This window comes from Atractosteus spatula, chromosome 5 (assembly GCF_055471065.1).
Source record: "Atractosteus spatula isolate fAtrSpa1 chromosome 5, fAtrSpa1.hap1, whole genome shotgun sequence".
In the NCBI taxonomy this organism is placed as follows: domain Eukaryota; kingdom Metazoa; phylum Chordata; class Actinopteri; order Semionotiformes; family Lepisosteidae; genus Atractosteus; species Atractosteus spatula.
The window spans coordinates 29,233,316-29,259,000 of record NC_142710.1 but is presented as its reverse complement, the minus strand read 5'-3'; the positions used below and the strand labels follow the sequence as shown (position 1 = coordinate 29,259,000).

General features: G+C 43.4%; 2 protein-coding genes across 4 annotated transcripts; one reads left to right on the top strand and one right to left on the bottom strand.

Moving 5' to 3' along the window:
• The first annotated feature begins 1,961 nt into the window (after positions 1-1,961).
• Positions 1,962-16,889, top strand: dna2 (DNA replication helicase/nuclease 2). The gene is made up of 22 exons (XM_088917684.1): positions 1,962-1,991; positions 2,095-2,142; positions 3,212-4,266; positions 4,994-5,167; positions 5,552-5,735; positions 6,586-6,734; positions 7,130-7,261; positions 7,510-7,735; positions 7,890-8,007; positions 8,394-8,553; positions 8,702-8,900; positions 9,655-9,881; positions 10,071-10,187; positions 10,437-10,546; positions 12,296-12,405; positions 13,273-13,497; positions 13,715-13,908; positions 14,141-14,230; positions 14,362-14,569; positions 15,405-15,494; positions 16,096-16,278; positions 16,725-16,889. Exons 1-22 carry the CDS (start codon positions 1,962-1,964, stop codon positions 16,887-16,889), a joined length of 4,194 nt encoding a protein of 1,397 aa, XP_088773810.1.
• LOC148834891 (phenazine biosynthesis-like domain-containing protein) lies at positions 12,598-25,646 on the bottom strand. Of its 3 annotated transcripts, none has more exons than XM_088917685.1 (9): positions 25,513-25,641; positions 24,702-24,801; positions 23,918-24,016; positions 22,138-22,247; positions 21,846-21,875; positions 20,736-20,824; positions 19,990-20,165; positions 19,642-19,704; positions 12,598-12,970 (listed from the first exon to the last, which is right to left on the bottom strand). In XM_088917685.1, exons 1-9 carry the CDS (start codon positions 25,594-25,596, stop codon positions 12,813-12,815), a joined length of 909 nt encoding a protein of 302 aa, XP_088773811.1. In that variant the 5' UTR covers positions 25,597-25,641; the 3' UTR covers positions 12,598-12,812. The 3 variants fall into 3 exon arrangements, with proteins under 3 accessions (XP_088773811.1, XP_088773812.1, XP_088773813.1); XM_088917686.1 differs by lacking the exon at positions 12,598-12,970 and adding an exon at positions 15,947-19,297 and having other exon boundaries at positions 25,513-25,646; XM_088917687.1 differs by lacking the exon at positions 12,598-12,970 and adding an exon at positions 18,264-18,618.
• Between the last annotated feature and the right edge of the window lie 39 nt (positions 25,647-25,685).

Below are 25,685 nucleotides of genomic sequence, written 5' to 3'. Positions count from 1 at the left end.
AGTATCCGATACTTGGATATCGTTTCTCCGGGTGAAATGGTTTTGTTTTCCGTGGAAGAGTAAGCAGTCTGTGCTGAGGTGATGTACAGGGCGAGTTCTCTGTGTAATATGCAATGCAAGCATACATGCGACTGAAGCAGCAGGTATGAGAATCCTCACTGGTGACTGGGGCTGGTGGATGGAGTTCATGCAGACTTGTGGACTGGGGGCTTTACTATCGGTTTTATCAACACTGTGAATCCTTCAAGTGTCTGGGGAAATTCTTCCACCTGTAACAAAAAATAATGGATAATACGTTTTATTAAAAAAAAAACAAAGCACAGAAAGCGATGAGGCTGGAACGGAATTTAATGGGAGAGAATGACCACAGCACACTTTGCTCCTGCCCAGTGAAGAGTTAATTTTTCAAACTTGTTTTTGTCTCTTTCTAATAATGTGCGGTGTGAATTCACTCCACAAAATCTCATTATTAAGGTGCACTTTCACATTCCCTGGCTGGGCTGCTCGGTTTTTTTTTAAGGGTGTTGGCATGATACCACGTTCTTGAGGTTAACGACGTATACATGCAACATTTAACAAATAAAATCTTAATTACGGTGAGTATTTTTTAAAAGGTGGAGAAAACAGTGTAGAATTGGATAGCGGCAAAAACCTGAACGTTTGATGTCGTGAGTGGGCACTCTTATTTTTATTTATTTTTTTATTAGTTTAGATTTTGGACTTGGCGTCTTTGACTGTTGGAATGTATGGGTTCTGATTCACTTCCACCCCCAATAACCCCTTCTTTCTGAAGGTTTCCTCTGTACTACCGCACTTTTTAAAAAGTAAGATTGTTCTTATTTTCTTTACCTTACATACGTAATCTTCGTATTTTACCATAAATCTCTTGCGACATGCAAGTGGCTGCCGTTGTTGTTGGATTATTATTAAACGGCGATATCACGGTTAATTAATCTGTAGTGAGAAAACCACACAGAGAGATACTGTAACTGGAGTTAGACTATGCATCACCATTTTAACATTTGTTAAGAAATGCTTAAGTTAAGAACAGAGGAAATAAATAACCACATGTGTGTTATCCTTCACATAAATATATAAATTACAACCTCTGGCCAACATAAACATTTTTGGTGCAAAGGAAATTAAACTACTGACTGACTAAAAACAGACTGCTGGTCTATAAACTTTAAAATGATTATTTTTTAATGCAAGCAGTTTCTGTGGTAATCGAGAACGTTCCCATTTAACTCAAGTGTCTATACAGTATGTTCACATGTATTTCTCCCCGCTTGTCAGCGTACTGTAGAAGCGTTGCACCCTTATACTTATACAAGGTACATCACTAGTTTTACAACAGTGTCCCCTAGTGAACAAGCATGCGCAATACTGCTGGAAAGTTAGTCTTCTTGTACTACACCTTAAAAACTGTGTCCAAGCTGTACGGTACAAAAATAAAGAACGCGTTTTGAACACAAACAATTGGATTTCTACAGCTGGTGAAAAATATGTAGTAACTGCAATGTAAGCGACTTTTGAATTTGTATCTTCGTTTATGAAACTCAACGCCCATTGGAAACGCAAGCTTGGCCAGTCGGAAGTACCGCCCTCTCAGATGTGCGCTTTCTTATTCGAAAGCGTCTTCGCTCCTGGGAAACTTCCTGCCGGCGCGAAATTTACAGGCGCTTTGCTGTTCAGTGCTCAAACATTTGCTAGATTTGATTCATGCAGATTACAGAATGAAAGATCGAGGAATACAAGCGTATTTATTAAATTGAATCCTCAGTGAGATAAAGTTTCGCTGAGTCGTTTATCGACTCAATCAATCAACCAAGGAAAATCTTATATGTACTTAGCAGCACATTGTTTTGGTATTTGTTAGTATTTTACTTCCTTCTCGCTGAACGTATTGATTAATCATCTTTTTAAAAAGACTCTACTTTTAAATACACAGAACACGGAAAATGCTGAAAACAAAGCTGAAGAATAATACGGTTTGTGTTTCCCCCCGATTTTATTTTTGCTTGTAAATATACGATTTATTGTGCACTTGGTGATAGTTGACAAAATGTGTTTTGTGTCCCGTTTCAATCTTAGGTGGGGATCGCAAACAACCAGAAAAATATTTCCGCATTTTTCTCAAAGGTAAGTTTTTCCTTTACTACATAATAATCATAGTAATTAATAATATCAAATACGGGAAAACCCTAACCATAATATTAATTCAAAGTTATAGCAAACCTTAGCAGTTCTGGTCAAGTCTTGACAAAATGTGTCTGAAACGAGTTGAGTCTCTGAATTTGCCTGTTAAATGTAGTGAGTGGTTAACGAGTGGGAGTTCAGTCCTGGTCCAGGAGACGCTGGTTTGTCGACAGTTTCAAGGTTTCTAAAGCAAAAGCACACGAAGAGCTGGTAGACGCTGTTAAATTAGTCGAGGTAAGCCAGTAAATCAGCTGGTTGAGCTGAGCTGGAATGAAAATTCATAGATACACTGTCCCGTCTGAACCAGGACTAGACACCACTAGGTGGCCTTTCCTATAGCTGGGCTTTTCTCAAAGTGATCCTGACTGCAAGGTCATGGCATCGCATGATCAGCAAAAACATTAAAGACTGAATGCCCTTCACCTTACTGCATAATAGTAAATCTAAATTGACTGTGGAACCCGCTTGCTGTACCTATATATGGATAAAAAATAAGTGGTAAACGTAAGGGTAATTACAAATTAATACTTATTACATAAAATCAGTTAATCTAATCTTTGTATTTTTGGTTAAGACCAAATGAAGAAACAACTTTACATTTGATGACTGCTCTTGGCTTTTAAGTGACCAAGAGCAGTTTTTCTGTATTGGCTAAAAGTCATTAATAGCTTTATTTTGCAAGCCTTCATTTTTTACAAATGACTTTTTGGAGACGGTGCGAAAAGATCGATGCTATTCGGTTCTAAGTACTTAAAAAACACCAGTTACTTTTTTAAGTCAATCAAACAATTTGACAATGAAGTCAAATGAAAACCGGTCTTCACTCTCTGCAGAGCAGCATTTCTAAGGACCTCTGTTTGTATGGGTGACTTGTGTGCTGATCACTTGCTTTGCAGTGGTGACGTTGTTCATGTTGTGTATTAACATATTTGTTGGAAGAACCGTTGCCCTCTAGTAGTGTCTCTTTATCGACATTTCTTCTCTGCTCACAGTTTTTTTTGCATTGTTCTAGAAGCCGGTATCCAGCTCGAATGGTTTGCGCCAAGTGGCACTTGAGAAGGCTGACACCAAGAGCATCGTCTTCAGCCTTCTGGGAAGCAGTGACGAAGAAATTGAAAACGTTCCCGTGTCGCCTCTCTCAACGCGGGACCCCTATTCTGTGCCCGAGACGCCAGACAGCCAGATCGGATCCCCGAACCCGGGCAGAAAGCTGGGCGGTGAGGCCCGGTCTCCCATCTCGCGGACCCAGGATCTAGCCAAACTGAGAGAAAAGCCCCTTGCCTCCCGAAGGGCCGTCTTGGCCCTAGGGCCCGTCAGGCGCTCTTCAGCTCCCCTGCTGCCGGCCAGTCACGGCTGTGTGAACCAAGGCGCTTCTGTGAAAAGGATCATTTGCAGTCCGGTGGAGATGCAGAAACACAAGAGGTTGAAAAAAACCCTTGTCAAGAGGCCTCTGCTCAACAGTAGCAACAGCATGACTGTCAAGACCTCCGAGGATGATTTCTTGGATGAGTGCTTGAAGATTATTGGCGATTCCCCATCGGAAATGAAGCGTGGGCCCACGATCGTCAAAAGCCCAGTAGGGGGTGCAGGGGACAAAAAAGAAAACAAATGTGGTCACAAGAGCACCAGACCTCAGGATTCTTCTGCCAGGAAGCACAGCACACCGTTGAGCCTGAGGCCTTTAAATGTGATGTGCGCGGAGGCCAAGGAGCACTCTGGCTTGACCTTTCCCAGCAGTAGCTGCAGTTCCAGCGAGGGCGAAGGAACCCTCTTTACCAGAATTTCGGAGCAGAAAGAGGTCCTTCGCTTGGCCGATCCCTTTGACGAAGCTCCCGGGAGCTTAGCGGAGGCCCTGCCCTGGGCGGAAAGGCTCCTGAAGAGCGAAGAGGTGGCCCGGCGGGGCCCGAGTGGCGCGGCCGAGGGTGTGCCCGGCGCTGATGCTCCTCCGGTCACAGGTGGAGGTGATCCTGCCTCAGAGGGCGACCTGGCTGGGGTGGAGGAGGGCTGGTTCGACGATGTCATGGAGCTGAGTTGCAGAGAACCAGAGCCAACAAAATTAGCTGCCAAGTAAGAAGCCATCAAGAGTTTTAATTCTTAGAGGCGTGTGAGACTAAAGTATTCTCTTCTGTTTTAAGGCCTAGCGGGCATTGTCCTTCTATGCGCATTTGTGACCGTAGGTAGATGGTAAAAATGAGAATGCAGAGGTTTGTTCATCACTCCTAGGTCTCGGCACAAGGGCACGGGAGAGTCAGGTGTTTACGGTAGCTGTTGGACTTCAGAATATAATCTGAAGAATGTGATACCTGATGCATTCATAAACCCCAAAGGATGGCGAAGTGCTAAAAACAATCAGGAGGGCACTCCACGCACCGGAGAACTGAGAAATACCTTCCCCAACTGAATTCAGAGGAAACATGAGGGAGGACAGATTGTTCAAGGCCAGATTGTCATTTAGCAGTGACACAGAGGTTAACACCCTGTCTCTTTCAAGTATCTTTAATATCAAAGTAGGTTGATAAGTAAAACATTTAATACACCGCTATCAATGCACATATTTAACTGTGTGAATTTTGTTTAAGAGTTCTTAACATTTTCAAACCTGGAAAAGTAGACCCAGTTTAATCTATGGTTTATATAATGACGTGATGAGGTCAAATATAGCACATGACATTTTTAAAGAAAGGTGAGAAGTTTTTTTCCCACAGGTGTTTTGGATAGTATGGATCTGTGGTGTTGCCCATTTTTTTTACTTTGATCCGGCTAGTTATTTAACTGATTAAATTTTGTATTCCAGCAAACAGAAGCTAATCCCTGAGTACGCCATCCTGTCTACTGGGGTTCACAACAGATACTGGGTTCTGGATGTGAAGGAGGTTGTGGAGGCACAGGGCTGCCAAGAGAAACACTTGACTATCACTGCCTCGGCGTCCGGCCAGCCCACTGAGCTCTGTGTTCTGAAGGACAGCTGGTAACTCAGTCCCATTATGCTTAGAGCTCAGCAATATCGAGCTGAAGTAATGTCTGCTGTCGACTGAATGATGTGTCCTCCCCTCCCTTACTTATGGTCACAGTAACAAAACGTTTGTGATTTTTGGAAACGTGCTACTGTACCTTGTTTTTACTTTAACTTTCCTAGCAATTCTGCCTTTTTTAAGAGAGACGGGGCTAATATAAGTAAACTGCAGATTTCCTATAGGATGTTGTTGACAAATTTGAGGCTCGTCTGTGATGGCGAAAAGCCTTGGTTTTTGATGTGGAGAAGTGATGATATATTAAAGGAGAATAAGTTAAAATAATAGCCTTACAAGGAGTGTGAACTCCTGTGTCATCAAAGTCATCTCTGTTTTCTCAGGGAGTCAACCCCAGTCCAGAGGGGCGACATTGTCCATCTGGAGGGCGCCAGTGTATCAGGCAGATGGGTTATCGACAGAAACTCTGGGTTTTTGATTCTGTCACCCGACCTGCTCATTTCTGGAACCAGCATTGCCAACAGCATCCGCTGTATGAGACGAGCTGTACTGAGCGAGCGCTTTAAGGTCAGAGAACATGCGGGTTAACAAAGCTGCACACTGTGATCTTTATTAGCATGTTGAATTTTCTGACCTTTAAATGTTATATTTCACTGGGTGGGGTCATAGTGGAAACATATTGCTTTAGGCAAGAGTGTTTATGTCTTTGCTGTTGAAACTGTTGCTTTTTCAGCTCAGAGAGGGCGGCTGCACCAGATAGCTCCCATTCGATATAAGCAGGGGAGGTCCTGTTTCATTTTATTTTCTGTAGGTAATTTAAAGGGAGTGTAAAGCCAATAGAGGGAGGCATGGTGGCGCAGTGGCTAGCATTTCTGCCTTGCAGCACTGGGGCCCAGGGTTCAATTCCCAGGGTGCTATTTGCGTGAAGTTTGGAGGTTTGTTTTTCAAAACAAACCTACAAACACAGGGGTTTGCTCCAGGTGCTCCGGTTTCTTCCCACCGTCCAAAGACACAGTGGTAGGTGAACTGGCTTCTGGGAGAACTGGTCTTTCTGTCGCTGTCACTGTCGCTGTGAGGGGCTGGCCTGGTGATTGCTGGGACAGGCTCCAGCTCATCTGTGCCACTGAAATGGGTGACGCAGTTAGAAAATGGATTGATGGTAAAGTTAAAATGGTGCTTAAAATTTTTGCCTCTCAATGTAAAGTGAAAACATCAGTTGCTTTTCAGTTATGTTGGAAGTATATGGGCTAAAAGCAAATTGTTTATAAGCATTTCATTGCATTTGTGCATATGTCAAATGAGCTGAACTTTCTGACCTAATTAGAAAATTGTTCATCACGAGATGAGAGAGGAGGAGAAGGAGTGAAGAGGTTGAAGCCTCTGATGCGTTTTAAAATATATGCTTGTTGTGTTCCAGGCTTTTGACAAAAGCACGAAGCAGATGTTGGTGGGCACCATCGTTCACGAGATCTTCCAGAGAGCCGCTGTTTGTGGGGACTTCTCAGAGAGGCGGCTGCAGGACTTAACCAGCCAGCTGCTGCTCGGTCCCAAGTTCCTCGGAGAGATGTGAGGCCCCGGCCAAGCAGACCGGTTCATTTTTGTGTTTCTTTCAATAGGTGGCTTTAGTGAACGCTGCAATGTTTTTCAGTTGACGTCTGTAAATTCCCATAGCCAAACCAGTTAATTCCCAAACCATTCCCAAGCATGGTTTTTGCATCTATTAGTGGACTAAATTATATTTTTTAACCTGTGTCACAGTGGAGGAGTTTTATTGTTAGTAGTAGTAAATTACAAATAAGTGTTTTGCAGGTTTTGCATTCCTGTCGTCGCTCATCAGTTTAGTAAATTTATAGTTTTAAGTTTAAGTCACAGGATGGTGATGCAGGCTTTCTAATAATTGATTAATCTCAGCTCACTGGGGATCTTTTTCATCTTGCTTTTCTTCTTTTGCTATTGTGCAGGTACAGCCTAAAGCTGGGTCAAGCAGACATACAGCAGGAAGTCGAAGAGTATTTGCCTTCGCTCTCAAATTGGGCAAGCGGCTACTGCCACGCTTCTGAACAGGCAGGGCTGAAGCAGCTAGAGATGAAATTGTGAGTTTGTTTTGAGGGGGTCAGCACTAACTGCACCAGAGCAGTCAGCCGTAGCGTGGGGAAGAACGGGGCCTTTTTTATTTAATCTCTGGGAAATGAAAATATTTGAGAGGTTTGGTTTTGGCTTAAATTGTGTAACACCCAGGGAAACATGTAGGCCTTGGGTAGTGTAATGTTCCACAAGAAAGCAAAGCAGAAACAAACATATTCAAACCTAAACTCCTATTTTTCTCATGATCTTCCTTTAGGCCAAGTGACGGGAGTCTGAGCAAACAAGACGCAGCCTGTGGCGTCTCGGTCGCTGAATTCCTGGACATTGAGGAGAACATCTGGTCCCCGCGGTTTGGCTTGAAGGGGAAGATTGACCTCACAGCTGGTGTGAGGATCCACCGCCGGGGCCGAACGCAGCAGAGAGTCATGCCTCTGGAGCTCAAGACTGGGAAAGAGTCCAACTCCATAGAACATCGTAGTCAGGTACGGGCAAGGTGTTGGAGTTCCCAGGGCGTGTGGGGCGGGCTTTTGAAATGTTCAAGTCAGCCTTGCGCATTTCTCAACTCTCAGACTTACATTGCTTAGCCGTTATCTTTATTTTTTGCACAGTTTATTCAGTCTTGGGAATCGTCCACAGGTCATCCTGTACACACTGATGAGCTTGGAGAGACGCAGCGACCCTGAAGCAGGTTTTCTCATCTACCTCAAGACTGGCAACATGCTTCCCATCGTAGGCAACCACATGGACAGGAGAGGTAGGCCAGTCGGTGAAGGACACTTTCACTGTTGTGTGGAAGGTACATTAGAGGCTCTCTGGGGCTGTTCAGTATCATTGCTATGCTTTTTGCAAGAGCAACTCCTGGGTTTTCCTTATTATTGCTGTGACCACAGTGTATAATGTGGAGTCTCTTGACCAAACATTGCTTGACAGTTGTTTTAATGATTCAAGAAGCGATCAGAATGAGTACTGCCACAGCTTGCAATCTTGTAGACTGCATTTTGTGCCACTGCTTATGGGGAATTTTTCAATGAGTTCAGAGCTCTTAACAAAAGGCAAGTATATGACTTAATTACAGTTGCATACAAATGTAAGAAAACCTTGGATAACTTCTTGTGTTAAATTTTATTTATGTTCCATCAGAGCTGCTGAAGTTGAGAAACACGTTGGCGTATTACCTCAGCAACAGCGTGGAACGCACTGACAGCAAGTCTCCCCATTTGGCATCGATGCCACCTGCCATTAACGACCGCCAGGTCTGCAAATACTGCCCCCAGATGAGGAACTGTGCCCTCTACAACAGGTAGGATTGGCTCGGCCCACACTTGGGAATTTCAGTCGAGCCCGCTGTTTTGTGTAATGGAGTAATCAGCGAAGGGGATGTTCAGGAAGTTCGAAAGATGAACCTGCAAAGTAAACGCCTCAAGGTGGCATTGGTGTCTTGTTTGCAGAGCTATAGAGAGAGAGAACTGTGGGGAACCTGCATCACAACAGCTGCCAGCTTTTCTGGAGGAGGAGAGCCAGCACTTGAAGGAGACCCACTTCCTGTACTTCAGCCACTGGTTCCTGCTGTGTGCGCTGGAGAGCCGCACCTTGGAGCGCAGAGGGGGCCGCAAGAGTATATGGCTGCTGTCAGCCAATGAGAGGCAAGTGATATCTTGCTGGACGCGCTGTTGAGTTGGGTGGCGTTACGGGCAGTTGTGAAAGTCAATATTACTTCCAAACAAAAAGGGATTTTTGTTTGGAAATGAACCTGACCAACCTCTTGGTTTCCCAAGTTCAAGCTGTGAATGAAAGTTCAAGTTCAGGTCCCTAGCTAATGACTTAGTCCTGCCAAGGGCTGCCTTCCCAGAAGCCTCCTGGCTTGCAATGATGTCACTTGGAGTGAGCTTCTGTTCTGCTCCACTCAGTGCTGAACCTTCTGGGAGCCACTGTCAAAAGGTGTATGGCCTGGTGGCTGGGCAGGGCAGAGGAATTTGTCTGCACTGCTTGCTATGTACAGGAGCCATTGCTCTGAGCCAGCACAATCTGGGTGTGCAGATTGGATTGGTATATAACAATATTTGGTAATCCTAAATTTAAAAAAAACACCTAAAAGTGACAGTTTGACCACTTCAGCAATTATATTTTTAGATTTCAAACACACAGAATGTAATGTGATTCCTGGTACTAACTCATCCCTGTGCAGCTCATTTAGATGATCAGTCAGGAAAGGGTTTTGTAGCACTGAGATACAAGTTTGTTTCCTGCACTGAGTGTAACTGTTCTGTAGTGTTAGTCTGACCCTGAGCGACAGTACTGGAGCCTCGGAGAGGTGGTGAGTTGTGGGAAGAAGACGTTCCAAGTTTCAGGCAGTTCTAAGCGCTGCCACTGTGGAAACGGTTCTGCTCTCTGCCCTAGAGAGAAGAGTGGCGGGTGTGTTGGCAACCTCTTGCGAAGCGGTCAGGTGGAGGCAGCCTCAGACAACAAGTACACACACCGGTTTGAGGGCCACAGCGGAGAGATCCCGGAGACGAGTCTGATGGTGGGCGACCGTGTCGTCGTGAGCGACCAGGAAGCAAAGCTGATTGCTGTGGCCTCTGGGTACATCACAGAAGTGACCAGGACTTGTATAACCTGCACGCTGGATCGGTGAGACTCTTAATACCTGCAATGTTGGCGTCTGCGTTATGTGTTAAACGGACGCTAATCCGATGATCTGTTGTGGACTAATAATAGCAGTGTAAAAGAATAACTGTCCATTTGTTTTCAAGAATTACCTTGAAAGAAATGGTTGTACGTGTGTTAGAATTTAATTCCAAACTTTTTTTTTCTTTACAGAAACCTTTCAAGGCACTCCCCGGACGTTGTTTTCCGACTGGACCAGGATGAGGGGGTGGGTGGCCTGGACGCTCATTTGGGAAACTTGTCCAAGCTCATGGAGAACTCCCCTGCCAGGTTGGTGGTCCCGGCGGCCTTCATGAAACTGTCCTCTTTGTGACCAAGTGTGTACAACTCACCCTCCATCTCGGAACAGAGTGGGACAGCCTGTGTAACTTAAGATTATTTTCAAACGGATTTCTCAGGGTTTTCAAGTACCAGCAGAATGTGGGAAGGGAGTGAAAGCTTTCTCCAGCTAAGGCCGTACTTGTGGAGGTTTGTTTCTCCAGTGATATGTGAGATCACTGATTTTGTGTGATTCTACAGCGGAAAACTTCGGGAGCTCATCGTGGAATTCCGGCCTCCGCAGTTTGTGCAAAATCTGAGCAGCGTATTGCCCCGTGAAGCCAAAGACATTGTCGCCGACATCTTAAAAGGTACATTGAGAGCTGCCCGCTTTTTTTAGCTCCTTGGTTGGGCCTTTCTGGAGACAGTTCATTGAAAACCCTGGCGTATTAAGTTGTAAATTCAAGCTTTCTAACAGAGCTAAAACGTCCTTTAGCCCTTGAAATGTTCTGTCAAATAAAATGTATTTTCAGTTATAACTTTACCACCATCCCAGACATCCAAGCAGCATTCCATCCTGCCCAGTAATGACCTAGTTGATGAGTTGACGAGGGTCAGTGCATTTAAGTGGAGGCTCTTTGACTTATTTAAAAGGGAATGTAGTCACAATTTCTCAGACCAGTTTATAACACTTGGTAACAAAATAAATTAATTGATGTTACTGAAAATTTTTACAAATTTTGAATTAAGCACAAAATGATTAACCTTGTGAAAGTACTGTGAGTGAAACCTCAAACCCCTGGTTCACACGAATAGCAACCAGATGCGGCCCTTCCTGCTCACTAGTCGCTGTGATTAATGTGAAATGCAAGCAAGTGAAATTTTCCAATGTGATCTGCATGCATAGTTAAGTAAATAGTGTTTCTCGGGATAACCATCTCAAAGTCAAGAGCAATATTTCTATTGGATTACAAGAGATTCACACTGTCATAGGGCTGCGTCACGTCACCGGAAATTCTGTTGCCTCATCCTGAATCATGGTGCTGGGTGTACCTGGAAATTGAATCTATTGTAAAAATTGGACATTTTGACAAGTTACTGTGTACATTTTACTTATTGTCATTTGAAATGTACTCATCAATGCTCATTCTTTCTAACCCTGAAATGTAAAAATAGTGTTGTGGTTCCCCTTTAAAAAATGTCAGTAAACCAGTATATGAAGAAGTAAATACAAGTTTAAATTATGGAAAAACACAGATGGTGAACTTAAAAATGAATCTTAATCAGACCAGAAATTCTTGTCTCCACTCAAGGTGTCGTTAATCAATTTTCAGAAAAAAGATGGACTTGTCTTCAGAAAATCTGGTTATTTTTTTATCACCTCTGAATAGGACTCAAATTATATATAGTTCAGGTGGGTAGCTGCGTCAGCATGCGTAGGCTGCAAAGGAACAAGTAATAGGTTTATTCCATGCTGAAAAAAAGAAGAAAGAGAACACAACGTTTCGGCCGTGGAGCCTTCTTCAGGTGTGAGAGAGACAGGGCAGTAGGCAAAGGTAAAGTAGCGGGAGAACAAAGGTTGGGAGGGAGGAGGAGTGAGAGGCGGGAGCAGGGGACAGAAAGAGAGGCCAATCAAGAGGTGTGAAGTCAGAATGGGTGCAGAGAGGTGTGAACCTTTGTTCTCCCGCTACTTTACCTTTGCCTACTGCCCTGTCTCTCTCACACCTGAAGAAGGCTCCACGGCCGAAACGTTGTGTTCTCTTTCTTCTTTTTTTCAGCATGGAATAAACCTATTACTTGTTCCAAATTATATATATATCAAAATATATCCAATAACCCAATACCATTTAACAAAATGTTTTTTTCACCATAATATTTTACTTTTACAAACAGCAAATCCAGCAGGAACCAAAATTGTGTTTCAAAACACCTCAGCAGGCCACATCAAGCTCTGGATCTATCCATCTGCACATAGACTCAGGCTTTTATGAATATTTATAAATAAAGCTTTAGGTTGCTTAGTTAAATCCTTTAACTAATAAATTACTATCAGAGGAGCTGTATGACATCAGATGGCCTTATTTTTAATTTAGTCTCTAACTCTTCTATTTTTGATCTAGGGCTGAACAAACCTCAGAAACAGGCCATGAAAAGGGTTCTGCTGTGTAAAGATTACACTCTTATTGTGGGGATGCCAGGCACTGGAAAAACTACCACCATATGCACCTTGGTAAGAGCCATTACAGATCATCCCCAGGAAAATGTGCAGCAGAACGGTCCCTTTCTATTATTTATTATTAGTTCTATTATTTTCTATTAATTCCCTGCAAAAGATTAAATTGACTCAATGTAATGTCCCATCTATGCTGGTTCCCATTTATGTAAATAGTTAATTACATACAAATGTACAGTAATTGTAAAATGAAAGATGAAAGCAGTAAATTATTTTATTTTGTATATGTTCTACTTGGAAATTGAACCAATTTGGTTGTAGATTCCATGAAGGTTATATGTGAATCCTAGTCACATATTTAAGATCCTTTTTTAATATCCCGAGGCTCTGTTTGGATTTAGTCCAGCTGTGCTCATGTGTCCTTCTCAGCATAAACATGATGCGGTTGTCCAGTGATGTGTTTCTCAAGGATCTTCCTGCTCAGAGAGGGCACTGGCAGTAGAGGAGGCCACACTTGAGCCTTCAGTCGCTGTATTTAAAGTAAAACAACATCTTCCTGTTGTCATCTTCCTGACAACTCCTCGCATTTGTTCATGCAGCTTTGCGGACTGACTGATCTTAGCTAGAGTAGCACAGAGAGAAAGACACAAAAATACATCCCTTGGAATAAGACAGTTTCAACAGCTCTGGCACAACAGTGCTTTAAGCTGCCTAATTTCCCATTTTCTTTATTATTTTAAAAAAGGATAAATTATACATAATAGAAAGTAAATTAAAAAATGCCCTACTGACAGAGCGTGTAATGGGCTGTAACTGACTGTAGTGCACGTCATGATGATGGATTGCAATGATCACGGGGATGACGTTCCCCATTATAAGGCCGTGACTAGATCCAGTTTTAACGCTGAGCTTCGTGTTGCCCAGGTGAGGATCTTGCACGCCTGTGGCTTCAGCGTGCTGGTGACCAGCTACACCCATTCCGCCGTGGACAACCTCCTGCTCAAGCTGAAGAAGTTCAAGATCGGTTTCCTGCGCCTGGGGCGCGCGCAGAAGGTCCACCCAGACATCCGGCCCTACACGGACGAGCAGAAGTGCCGCTCGCGGTCCATTCGGACCCTGGCCGAGCTGGAGCAGCTGTACAGCAGCGAGGTGAGTTGGCGCTGGGAAGACGGGAAGGGGAGACCGTCGCCTTCCCCTGGCACAGCACAGACACACCGAGGAAGGAGGAGATTTGAATAATCTTCTCTAGCTCTTCCTTTTTGCTCAGAGCCTTCCAGCTCCGAGCCTGTGGAGTCCGACTGTACAAGCAGTTTGCTGCTCTGCTGCCGTACTGTCTGAGCTCCTGTGCTCCTCTCTGTCCCTCTAGCTTGTGGTGGCCACAACCTGCCTGGGCGTGAAACACCCCATCTTCAGCCGGCGGCGCTTTGACTTCTGCATCGTGGACGAGGCATCTCAGATCAGCCAGCCCGTGTGCCTGGGGCCCCTGTTCTACGCGGAGCGCTTTGTGCTGGTGGGGGATCACCAGCAGCTGCCGCCCATCGTTCAGAACTCGGACGCCAGGTGAGCTGGGCGCCAGGGGACTGGGCCGAGGCACGCCAGTCGCTGTGCTGTGGGATTCGAGTCTTGCGCTGCTTGGTGTTTGCCACCGATGTCCTTAGGGGACCTTCTGGTCAGAGAGGTTTTGACTTCTGATTCTTGGGATCCCAAGGTTTGGTCTTAGGCTTAGTCTGCCTGTGCAGTCATTTTAAATAGCTCAGAAACTAGAACTGGCTTTTTTTGTTGTTGTTTACAGGGCTCTTGGCATGGATGAGAGTTTGTTCAAACGCCTGGAGCGCCACAGTGACGCTGTGGTCCAGCTGACAGTGCAGTACAGGATGAACAGGTAAGAGCAAGCAGCTGTCCTTGGAGAACTCGGAATGGAAGTGCCAGTTTTTTTCTTCTCTCTTTTCACCTGATCATTCATGCTTTGGATTAAGTAATTGCCATGTCATTCACTGTTGCTTCTGTTTTGAGCAAAATAATGTGCCTGAGCAACACCCTGGTGTACGGAGGGAAGCTGGAGTGTGGGTCTGAGAGGACAGCCAGCGCTGTGGTCCAGCTTCCAGCATGGGGCGCTGTGGAGCAGGAGCTGGCCCTCGCCTGGAACAGGGCTGACAGCTGGAGCTGGATAAGAGGAGCCCTGGAACCTGGGAACCCTGTCTGTTTCCTCAATACTGCGGAGGTGGGACACCAGGGCTGCTGCACCAACACTGCTGTGTTTTCCCGTTTTTGGTTGGATAATAAAACTTACAATTAAATGCTGATACGGGGACCTCTTGAGTCCCTTAACTAGTAAGCTGTTGGAATGCAGGATAGCTTCTCTGGGGGCTTAACATCTGGACCATAACTATATCTGGGTATCCAACCAGAGCTCTTAGGGGTAAAGATTAAGCAGGCTTGGGTCACTGTGCATCTGTGACCCCTTCCGTTGTTACTTCGATGTCTGTGGGTGTCAGTAAGGACTGCAGGACCGCAGATTAACATGAGGCGAACTGGAAGGATCCACTTTAATTCAGACCTCCTTCTTGCTGTATGGGAAAATGAGCTGTGTTTTCTTCTTACTCTGATGCAACACAAAATGCCAACACTACAGAGTTAACTGAGAGAATGAGGGCTTAAAATACCTCCCCTCGTTTGCAACCAGTCTAATGAGAGCTCATCAGCATTTTAATGTTGGGGACTTGGCAGAAGATGCAGGTCAGGATGTCTCAGGAAAGCTCTGTCATGCCTCTAAATCTGTATATCGTCAGGACTCTGGGTCTCAGATGATTAGCTGTAGAGCGATTATGCTGTGTCTATTCCTCTGGAAGTTACTACACGTTCCTGATCTTCAAGGGTGGTACAGGATTTTAAGATTGTGAACAACAGTACTTTGTGACAGCTTCTGTGTGGTTCAAGATTCATTGCTGTCTTCCATAAACAACTGAGTTAAAACTAGAAATATGATGAGCAAATCATGGCTCCTCTTGTGGGAAAACTTTACCTTCTTGTCTGACAGACTGGTTTTCCTGTTACAGGTTCCAGCCCCTGAGACTGCAGAAAAAGGAGGAATCAGTAATCCCAGGGAGGCAGTTTTGGTTCACTCAATTGTCAGCGTACTATTGAAGGTGAGAGCTGACAGACCAATTTAAGCCCTCTCTTTAGACATTGAGCAGTTCGTCCAACTTACACTGAGAAAGCCTTACAACCAGCCTGCCCGTCTACCACAGCCCAGATCTTCAAAGTCTCGGTTCCTATACATCGAAGGGAGAGTTTATCCTCCTTATTCAACCAGACAAGACTGTCTAGTGCTGCACTGATATTGAACAGATTTCGTTAGTGTAGCTTTGAGACCACCAAGGCAAATGAGTTTGTCGGCCCTGCTTTCCTTCAGTGCTGAAATCCTGAATGATAGCAAATATTAGAGCTTGAAGTGGGCTGTGGGGTCAATTCTCATCCAGTGTATCCTTTTGAAGCAGTTTATTTCCTAAATACTTGGTTATATACTGAAACAATTTTTTCCTAGTTCAGAAACAGTTGTACTTGATATCTGAATCATTATTTGTATGAAGTACCAGCATTTGCCAAGTTTGTTTTATTTTCAAAAAGTCTGCAAATACTCTGATCTTCGACTTCGTTCAAACAGAAGAGCGCTTTCCATGATGCCATGAAATAGTTAACCCTTTAGCCACAGATGCTTGTCCCTGATTCTGATCTCCTTTTGTTTAGGCTGGCTGCAAAGCGTCAGATATTGGGATTATCGCTCCTTACAGGCAGCAGTTGAAGGCCATATCAGGCCTGCTGGGTAGCACTGTGTTCAGGGCGGTGGAGGTGAACACAGTAGACAAGTACCAAGGCCGGGACAAGAGCATAATCATTGTGTCTTTTGTGAGGAGTCACAGCGATGGAAACGTAAGTGTCCATTTACTGGTGAAAGCCCACTCTCCCTCATCTTGTATATGGTGAATTGTGCATTGTAGACATCAGTGCCCTGGGCCCATATTCTCCACTGGGGAGAGCACACAGTGACTGACATTAGCTCCTGTTGATTTAGAAGGCAAACCTCAATGATGCTGACTACTGGGTGGGCTTACAGTGAAATTAAAGATCGCCATCTCTGATAAAAAGAGTTTTGTCAGGTGAAAAGAGGACATGGCTTTTGGCCACGGTTTACATCTTATGTGAAGAAATGGGGGGGTGGAATGAAAACCTATATTGATTGTGGCAGATGTAGATTAAAGAACAGGAAAAAATGAAATTAGCCCATTTTTTTTAATTGATCGTGATGGAGCTGTGCTGTGCTTGGTGGTGTTTTATGTTCGTTAGATGTGACCACCCCGATTTCTTTTTTTCAACAGCTGGGCGAGTTGCTAAAAGACTGGAGACGCCTCAACGTCGCCATCACAAGAGCCAAGCACAAGCTACTCATGTTGGGCTGTGTGCCAACACTGTGCCAGTACACGCCCCTGGAGAAGCTGCTCTCTCACTTGGAAAAGGAGCAGATGATATCCTTTTTCAACTAGTGTCAGGAAAACAGTCTTGTATTCTTTCCTTTTCTTTATACAGGGTGAGAAACGTCATGACTGTAGTGTCATTTATAGTGACTGGTTTTGGAAGGGCTGTGTTTTACTTTGCCTCATCTGTTCACATGGTTGGAAATAGAAAGAATAGAAATTGGAAACAAAAAAAAAAAAGATTCTGGAGTGAGCTCAGTAGAGACCGTTTTATATAAAAGATCTTTCAAGAGCAGACTGGTTTCCCCAGTCTCCGCCTAATGAGTTCTGTCATTGAATACTGTTTTCCATAACTGAAGGTAACATTTTCCAGCTTCCACCAGGAGCACACGAAGCCCTCCCAAGAATATCCCTATAATGTGAAGCCGACCTGGGAACAATAAGCCGGAGAGGAATGAAGAATCTCGCTTTCTTGTTATATACCTCAGTACCCGCTAAGGTGTTTTCATAGGTGGATACCTAGATAAGTAGCAAAGCATCCATTACAGTATTAATTACACTAGTGTTTTGATTGGGCTGCTAGCTTTTAGAAGCTGAAAATGACCTCTAGGTCCTTTGGATGATCTAAGATTTGTATTTATTTTGACAATGAAAACTACTGCCTCTACCCAAGTTTCCTGAGCAAATTTCTAGCATCACACAAAGATGCTGTGATGCGTCAGTGAATCTCTTTGTTCAAAGAAAACTTCTCTCTAAAACACTGAAAACCCTCCAGTGATACCTCACCTTGCCGATTCTGATGTTCGACTCAAGGATTGGTAGGAATCTTAGATCCATACTGTGGACTAGTAAAACCTTTAACTTGTTACATTCATTTATGTTCAACTACTGTATGTTGTTAAATAGTCTAAAGGGACTGAAAGCTCACTTTAAATCTACAATGGTGACAATTCATTTGAAGTGGTACGTTTGTTTTTGTTTCCATTGTAAGATGGTCTGAACATTTTCCTACAAAAAAATGTTTGTAAGCACATTTTAGAAGAGAATGCCTCTGAAAATGTACTGGAATTTTTTTAACTTATGGTTCTAAAATATTTTCAGAATGGAAATATTTTGTATGTTAAACTGTGCAAATAACTTACCTCATACAGAAAAAGTATTTCATCCTTGGTTCAAACTTGAGTTTTTGATCTGTGATGACCTGCTGTGTGGTACTTTCTCATGTGTCACTGCTGATAATGTTTTGCCAGTCTTATGAGGATTTAGATGTTCATTTTCAGTGTCTTGTAGATATTTTGTAAAGTTGTATTTTTTTTACTTTTTTAATCCGAGTATATACTGTATTTTCACTGTTTATAAAGAATAAAGGCTAAATTCTATTATGGAGATGGGATGTCTCTCTTTATCCCCGAACATTTATGTGCTATTGAATTTATAGAACAATTTTCTTTGCTTGCTTTAATCACATTTACCACTGGAAATGAGATGACACCAGGTAGGAATTGTCCCAGCTTGGTATTTTGACAACATGGTAATAGGAATATGTTTGTTTTTCAGCCTCATGAGCTTACATTTTAACAGTTGACTAAAGGATCACCTAGAGAGGGTGTGATTCCTAAATGATGCTTATGTGCAGTTGTTTGAACTGTTATTTGAGTATACTGTTGTGTGTTCTGAACTCTGGTTCATTACAGTTCATTAAACATCTTCTGAAAGCCCTCAGTAAGTAAAAGGGAGGTGACTGTGATTGGTGTAGATCAGAGCTGGTCTCCACTGGTATCCTTTGATTGGGCCATGCCTGGAAGACATACAGACTCCCCTGAGCACTGCAGGATCCAGATAGTTTCTGTTGTTATATTAAGGTCCAGTATGTTTCCCGTTAGCAGATGACCAAAGCTTCACTGCTGGCATCTCTGGATCATATTGTGCAAAGAAGGTGATGAGATGAAAATTCTTCTTTTAGATTGCGGTCCTTGTCTCTTCCAGACTAATTCCGGGTTGTAGGAGCAAGACGAGGCAAATAGTTGTTAATTCCATATTATTGGCATTATTGGCTGCTGATGATAAATTCCTTCTCTCAACCTTAAGTCCCTTGCAATGTTGGAACTTGGAAGGCAAAGTTCAGTCACAGGGTGAATCTGTCTCGGATCTCGGCACACAGAAAGTGGAAAACAAACTAGTCTAATAACACCCAAACTCCTGGGACGTCTGCAAGGTTAACAGAATCTTTAGTGGGATAAGCAAAAAAAACTGCAAGCAGTCTTTAAAATGAAGAGCAGTGTGGACTGGATGTAGACATTTCACTCAGTGCCGTGAATCTGGTGATTTTGTGAGTGCAGGACTGCAGGCTTTCATCAGAAGAGTCTAAAGCGTGAGCTTTCCTTGCAGAACAATGACTGCTTCACCAGCTATGTCCACTCTCCCATCCTCCCTCACGGACAGCCTGAGCTCCCCTCCACGCTGAGAACACTGGAACGCTACAAAGAGTATTGATGGCAGTCAGCCTGATAATAGTGCCAGTGAATGCCTGTCACTCCTGTCTGAGCTACTCCTGTTGCTACAATCGCATTTGCCCAGTAAAAGCAGAGGTGTTAGGGAGTTTGGTTTTTGGCAGGTAATATAATTCTTGGTAAAAAAATAAACATCCAAATTTTGAGCACTGCTTAGCAGACAAAAATTTCCCTTTTCTGGGCAAAATCAAGTCAGTCCTGTTACCTGTTTTTAAAGAGGCACACACAATATATTTTTTTCCATTCTCCCAAAGCTCATTTAGAGGATGCAATGTTGGTTCATTCATTTCCAGAAAGAAATGAATACTTACCCAGCATCTTCTGCTTTCCCAGCTGCTCTGACCAGTAGCTGCTGAGCACAGTGTGCGCAGAGCCTGCAGGAGAGAAGAGTGTCATCTTTTCTTTTGCAAACAAACCTGTGGCATGCCAATGAAGTCTGATCCCTTACATAACAGTTTATTGTGTGCCAGATAATCACATTAACATGAAAGCCTTTGTTAAGTACCTGGCCTTGGTCCTCTATGTAATGGTTGTGAGAAGTGTTTTTATAACAAGAGGACCAGTACTTATCCCTATATTTTTTTTGTCTAGCACTAGTTTGTACAGTACATCAAATATTAAACAGAAAATGAATTAAAAGCAAATGGCAACTAACCCACCTGTCACTGGATCCTCAGAAACACCATTCCATGGAGCAAAGTATCTGGAATAGAAATCATAGCCAGGCTGCCCTTGGGGGTTTCCTGTGAGTGTGAGGATCAGTCCTTTCACTTTACCAGTGCTGTGACTTTGCATCAGAGACCGGGGGTCTGGTTTCAAAGACTCCAGCATGGACCTGAAACCACACTCAAAAACAACACTTCCTGACGCACATCCACAAAACGCACATACCAAACAAATCTTAGATGAGGCTGTTCTCCAGAAGGGCTGCCAGCATGGCACATCCTGATTTAATGGAGTAGGAGCTCTTGCTGAAATCCTGATGTTTGGGGTTAGATCTTTTTAAATACAGGGGGAGAATTTGGAGGCAACTGTTCCAGATCACAATCCCAAAGGCCCTGTTTGATGTAACTTTTATAACCCTGTCAGGTAAATCCAGAAAAGGATTGGTTTAGACGAGAAAAACCAAAGCTCCAACATCAGTCTACAAGTCTGACAGGTAAAGCAATCTCTGCACGCAGTGATTAAAAGAGACTGGTTTCCAGATTCAACAGATTGTCAGGAGGGATCTTGACATAGATCACTCTATGATGTGGTACAGAAAAATATACTGCTTTCTATTTATAATGACATAGAAAAATGGAGTGTGGATTCACAAAATGAGTAGATTTGAAAGCAAGGTTACTTTCCTTTCAGGAAGTCCTAAAATGGGCTGAATATGGATGTAGCAAGCATCACTTCTTACCTGTCACAGGTGTCGGGGAGTCGTACTAGCAACTTCTTGGTGATAGCGCAGTAACGCACATCTTGAACAGCCACCTCGCCAGCTGCACTCTGTAACAGTTCAAACTTATTTAACATGGGAAAGTGGCATAGTGGTGCAGTGGAACAAGTAGGTTTATTCCATGCTGAAAAAAGAAGAAAGAAAACACAACGTTTCGGCCGTGGAGCCTTCTTCAGGTGTGAGAAAGACAGGGCAGTAAGTAAAGAAAGGTAATGTAGTGGGAGAACAAAAGCTGGGAGAGAGGAGGAGCGAGAGGTGGGAGCAGGGGACAGAAAGAGAGGCCAATCAATGTGGTGATTGATTACATAGTGATACATAGTGGTGCAGTGGTTAGCATTGCTGCCTCGCCGTCCTGGGACCTCGGGTTCAATTGTGGACCTGGACCTATCTGTGTGATTTCCCCCCTCATTCTGATTTCCTCCCACATTCCAGAAACATCCTGGTAGGAAATTGTCCCTGGCGTGAGTGTGTGCTCAGTGATAGACTGGTGTCCTGGCCAGGGTATACCCCGTCTCACTCCTGTTCCTTGCTGAGATAAGTTCTGACTCTTCTGCGACCCTGAATTGGAAAAGCATTCGAAAATAGATGGATATCTTGTGCGTTTCCATGCTGTTCTGTTCTAGCTACATATTGTTTTGACCAGCAAGGGCAATTTGCCTTTATAACTGTCATACTGCATATCTCTTGAGGTACATTTCATGTGACCTAAATTCTTTGCAAAAAATATTTTATCTTTGCTAAGGAATGCTTAAATGTCTGGTAGCGAACTACAAGTTGATGTTATCGGATCACCATATTGGAAAACTTACTGGGCTGAATATATAGCATAAACCATTTAAGGTAGATGGCTCTTGGAAAACTGAAAGTTACTTCATTGCCTATAAAATTCAAGATAGGGTTTCATCGACAATTGTTTTTTAATTCATGGAGAAATTTTCAAAGCAGAGGTCAGGAAAAGAAAACAGGACATTAAGGTTTTCAGCATTGCATTTCATGTTATTGCTTAATCCTCTGGACAATTCAGATAATTTTACTAGCAATTTAGCCATTGCTAGTAACAAGCCAACTTACCTTTATCAGTTCTTTCACTTCTTTTGGGTCCTGTAAAAGAACAAACTTTTTTACAGCAACAAATCTCCTAAACAAGGATGTTTTCTACTTATGGTTATATATTAAACCAAAGACTTGCAAACAAAGACAACATTAAATATATGAAGTTAATCAAATTTAACAGAAGTGAACTAAACACTACTTGGAAGATACCAAGGGTTTTGCTACAGTTTGGCATCTGGTTAAGAAAAGCATATAGAACCATTCCCAACTTTTATTTTTAAGAACTGCTGGATTTCTTCATAGAACGAACCTGGACTGTCGGCTTATAAATAGGGAAATCCAGTACAATACGGTTTCCTTCCCGTCTTGCATACAGCTCTCCACTCAGTGTTTCGAAAACGAGCGTTGCGTTTGCATTTTCTGGAAAATAAAATGTTATCCAGAAGAAAAATGATTTGATTCAATTCCTCTTGGAGAACTCCTAGCAGTCAGTGCATAACTAACCAAAGTTAGTTAAAAAGTAACTGGCAGGTCATCTGGAGAAACTTGAGAATAGCCCACAAGCCAAGGCCTTGCTAGCATGGGCATGAACAGAGGGAGCCCTGTGGCCCTGTGCAACACTGACACTGGGCTCCTGCATTCTATGGTTGTAAAAAACCTAAAAAGCCTTTCTGTTTCTTTCTGTAAAAGAAGCCGAAGGGATTTTTGCAATACGGCCATTTCAGAATGTGTTTGCTCGCTCTCCTCATCTTTCTTGGGCACAGGCAGCTGCAGTGGAAATGTTGGTTAAGCTGTGATTGGCTATTCTAAGGCTCCCATTATCAAAGGTCAGAGTGCAGTGTGTTTTTGTTATCTCTTTAATGCTCTAGACTAGGAAAGAGGTCTAAAGGTTCAGCTGAGCGAATCATTAGCTCTGTGATTTGATTTAGAGCTGAGATGGAGTGCAAGGAAAGCCCAGCGAATCTCCGCATCCAGAGCACAGAAACACTGTACTATTCCACATGGTTGATTAAAAAGGAAAAAAGGGAAGATTTCAATTGAAATCCTGTATTTAAACACAACAGCGCCAGTCTATGTTGGACCCCACAGTAGGTTGAGCCATTGGATAGAAATAGTTCCATGTGGCTAAGCATTATTTTTTTATAATAACAATTATATAACCTTTATTTATATAGGACATTTTTTAAAAAGTAAACGAAGATAGGAGATAACAAAATTAGCATAATAAACACACAAGGGATTAGAAAGAAGGGATTAGAGGAAGAGGCAAGGAGCAGACCCAGACACCAGTTAAATAAAAAGCTTTGCTGAAGGAGAAGGTTTTGTGTTTGGATTTGAATGGGCTCAGGGCAGGTAACTCTGATATCCTTGGGAACAGAATTCCAGAGCTCTGGGGGCACAGCAGGAGAAGGCCCTGTTACCCACTGCTTGTAAAGGAGGAGACCAGAATCAGACAAACCAAAACTGCCAGGTGGGGATTAGGAAGATAATAAGGTGGATGTGTACTCAAGTGCCAGGCCATGTAGATCCTTATGGATTTTGAAGTCGACATGAAACTTGACAGGAAGCCAGTGCAAGCACTCCAGGACAGGAGTAATGTGGTCACTTGCACGTGACCTGCTGGATTCTGCAATACCGAAGTTTGCTCAGTGTGGATTTAGATTCCCCAGCGAGAAGGGTGTTGCGTAATCAGTTCTACAATAATTGAGTGTGTTGACCACTTTCTCTACCACAGACAGAGAGGACGTAGTCTGGCGATATTTATTAGATGGAAGAATGATGTTTATACAATATTTTGCACATGTGGGTCACACGTCAAGCCTGTATCACATATCGCCTCCCAAATCCTTGAATTCAGATTGAAATTCAAGCACAGTGCAATCCACAGGTTACTGCATTGGCTTTACAGAGTTGATAGGAGGTGTCGATAAGCATGACTTCAGTCTTGTCGCAGTTTTAAAGGAGGACATTTTGAGTCATCCTGGTTTTTATGTCAGAGATGCTATTAGAGAGTGAAATAAGAGTACAAAAAAGTCACTTCATCTTGCTTAGAAGAGTAATTCTGACACTTCGAAGCGGTAGGTTCTTACTTTTCACGTAAAACAACACAGCAGCAGAAGCCAAAGTCGCATGTCCACAAAGAGGCACCTCATTGGTGGGTGTAAACCAGCGCAGCCCAAAGCGAGACCCTGCAAGAGTGAGAAGAGAGCTGAGGGTCCCTGTCCTTTAGGACAACCTGCTAAACACCGCCTCAACTACACTTGGGGTTCACAAGTCTTGACAACCGCCCTCTTTAGCTACTGTACTGTTAAATCTGAGGTACATTTCTAAAAAAAGCATTGTAACGGATTCGGGTTCTCAGGCTTGTGCCCTCGCCGCTCCAGCCCCAGTTCGTCCCTCACTGCATGGGCGCGAACTGGGTCTTGCCAGCTGAGCTAAAGAAAACCTTCCTCAGCCCCGGCGGCCAACATCCCTGTCATGCGCAGGGGCCTATTCGTTACACTTCTCCCCTGCTTAATTCCTCATCCTCAGTGAAGGGCAATCCCATCCCACTGCTCACACCAATGTGACGAATAGGCCCCTGTGCATAACAGGATGTTGGCCGCCGGGGATGAGGAAGGTCTTCTTTAGCTCAGCCGGCAAGATGCCTGTTGAGCGACGCCGGTGACGCGGGTTTGCGCCCATGTGGTGAGGGACGAACTGGGGCGGGGGCAGTGAGGGCACAAGCCCGAGAACCCGAATCTGTTACAGTACATTGTTAATCCCTTGTCTTTACCATTAATATCAGCTTGATTTCTAGTCTGTAGTCATTACCTAAAAATAGGGAAAACATAAAAAAGTGATAAAATACAAGGCAAGGGTTGGCCGCATTACCTGAATGAAAGTCGTCTGTAGAATTTAATATCTGAAGGAAAGCTGTTTCAGATAGGTTCATTTCTGCTGCAATTTTCTGGTAAAGGTCTTGAGTTAATTCCTGAATCGAATGAAAAATGGACGTTTAGCTCACATAACACAGAAGACAAAATATTCTTTAAAACCTTTATACCAAGGTTTTATTCTTACTCCATAGAATTGTGTACATTTAAGGTTTAGAACGTTTCATTGTCATTGGGGAATCAATATTAATGACTGAAGATTCGCAAACAATACATAATAGCAGATGGCAATGCATTAAGACTTTTTTCCCTTTCTGCACTGAGGTGGGATAGTAATGTGATTCTCAGTTCTGCATGTCGGGAAGCACTGGGCTTCTTTCTGTAAACACAGTTCAGTTGTATTGTACTGAGGAATGCAAACCAGGCTGCTGGGGAGCGCATGTAAATGATATATCACTTGTCAAAATGACAAGTGTACGATTTTCCGATTATATCCTACTAGAAGAAGGGCTGAATGATTCTCTATTCGCCTGGATACAAAATGTGTAGACAAGAAAATAAAACATTAGAGTGATTACATTTTCACACCACCTACGCATGATTCTTAAACCACGATGCAGCATGACCAAATTAATCCACCAATACTACTATGTCTCTTGTGATCTTAAGTGGTAATCGTTTCTGAATACATAGACAATGGTATTTAAACTGGTGCTGCTTTTTAGCGTAACTGCCAAAGTAAACGACATGGAAGAGCGACCCTTTTATAGATCCGTGATCTAAATCTCCGAGGCTTTTACAAAACTTACGTTTTGGAGAAGACAGACCGCAGCTGGGTTCCCTTCAAAGGGTTTGTTAGTAAACGCATCAACAGTAAATATAGGGATCTCCATTGTTTCTTACGTCGTACCACAAATCTCCCCGAAAATAAACTGTTTTCCCTGAAGTCCAAAAGTAATATTACCCACAGATAAGTGTGATC

Bases quoted from the DNA above. Each gene is read 5' to 3' on its own strand.
- dna2 (XM_088917684.1), top strand. From the start codon at position 1,962: ATGCTGAAAACAAAGCTGAAGAATAATACG. The intron at 7,262-7,509 runs GTGAGTTTGTTT...ATCTTCCTTTAG, and splicing joins AAGCAGCTAGAGATGAAATT to GCCAAGTGACGGGAGTCTGA. The intron at 7,736-7,889 runs GTACGGGCAAGG...AATCGTCCACAG, and splicing joins CCATAGAACATCGTAGTCAG to GTCATCCTGTACACACTGAT.
- LOC148834891 (XM_088917685.1), bottom strand. From the start codon at position 25,596: ATGGAGATCCCTATATTTACTGTTGATGCGTTTACTAACAAACCCTTT. The intron at 24,802-25,512 runs GTAAGTTTTGTA...CATTCGATTCAG, and splicing joins CGGTCTGTCTTCTCCAAAAC to GAATTAACTCAAGACCTTTA. The intron at 12,971-19,641 runs GTAAGTATTCAT...GTGCTACTCTAG, and splicing joins GGGAAAGCAGAAGATGCTGG to CTAAGATCAGTCAGTCCGCA.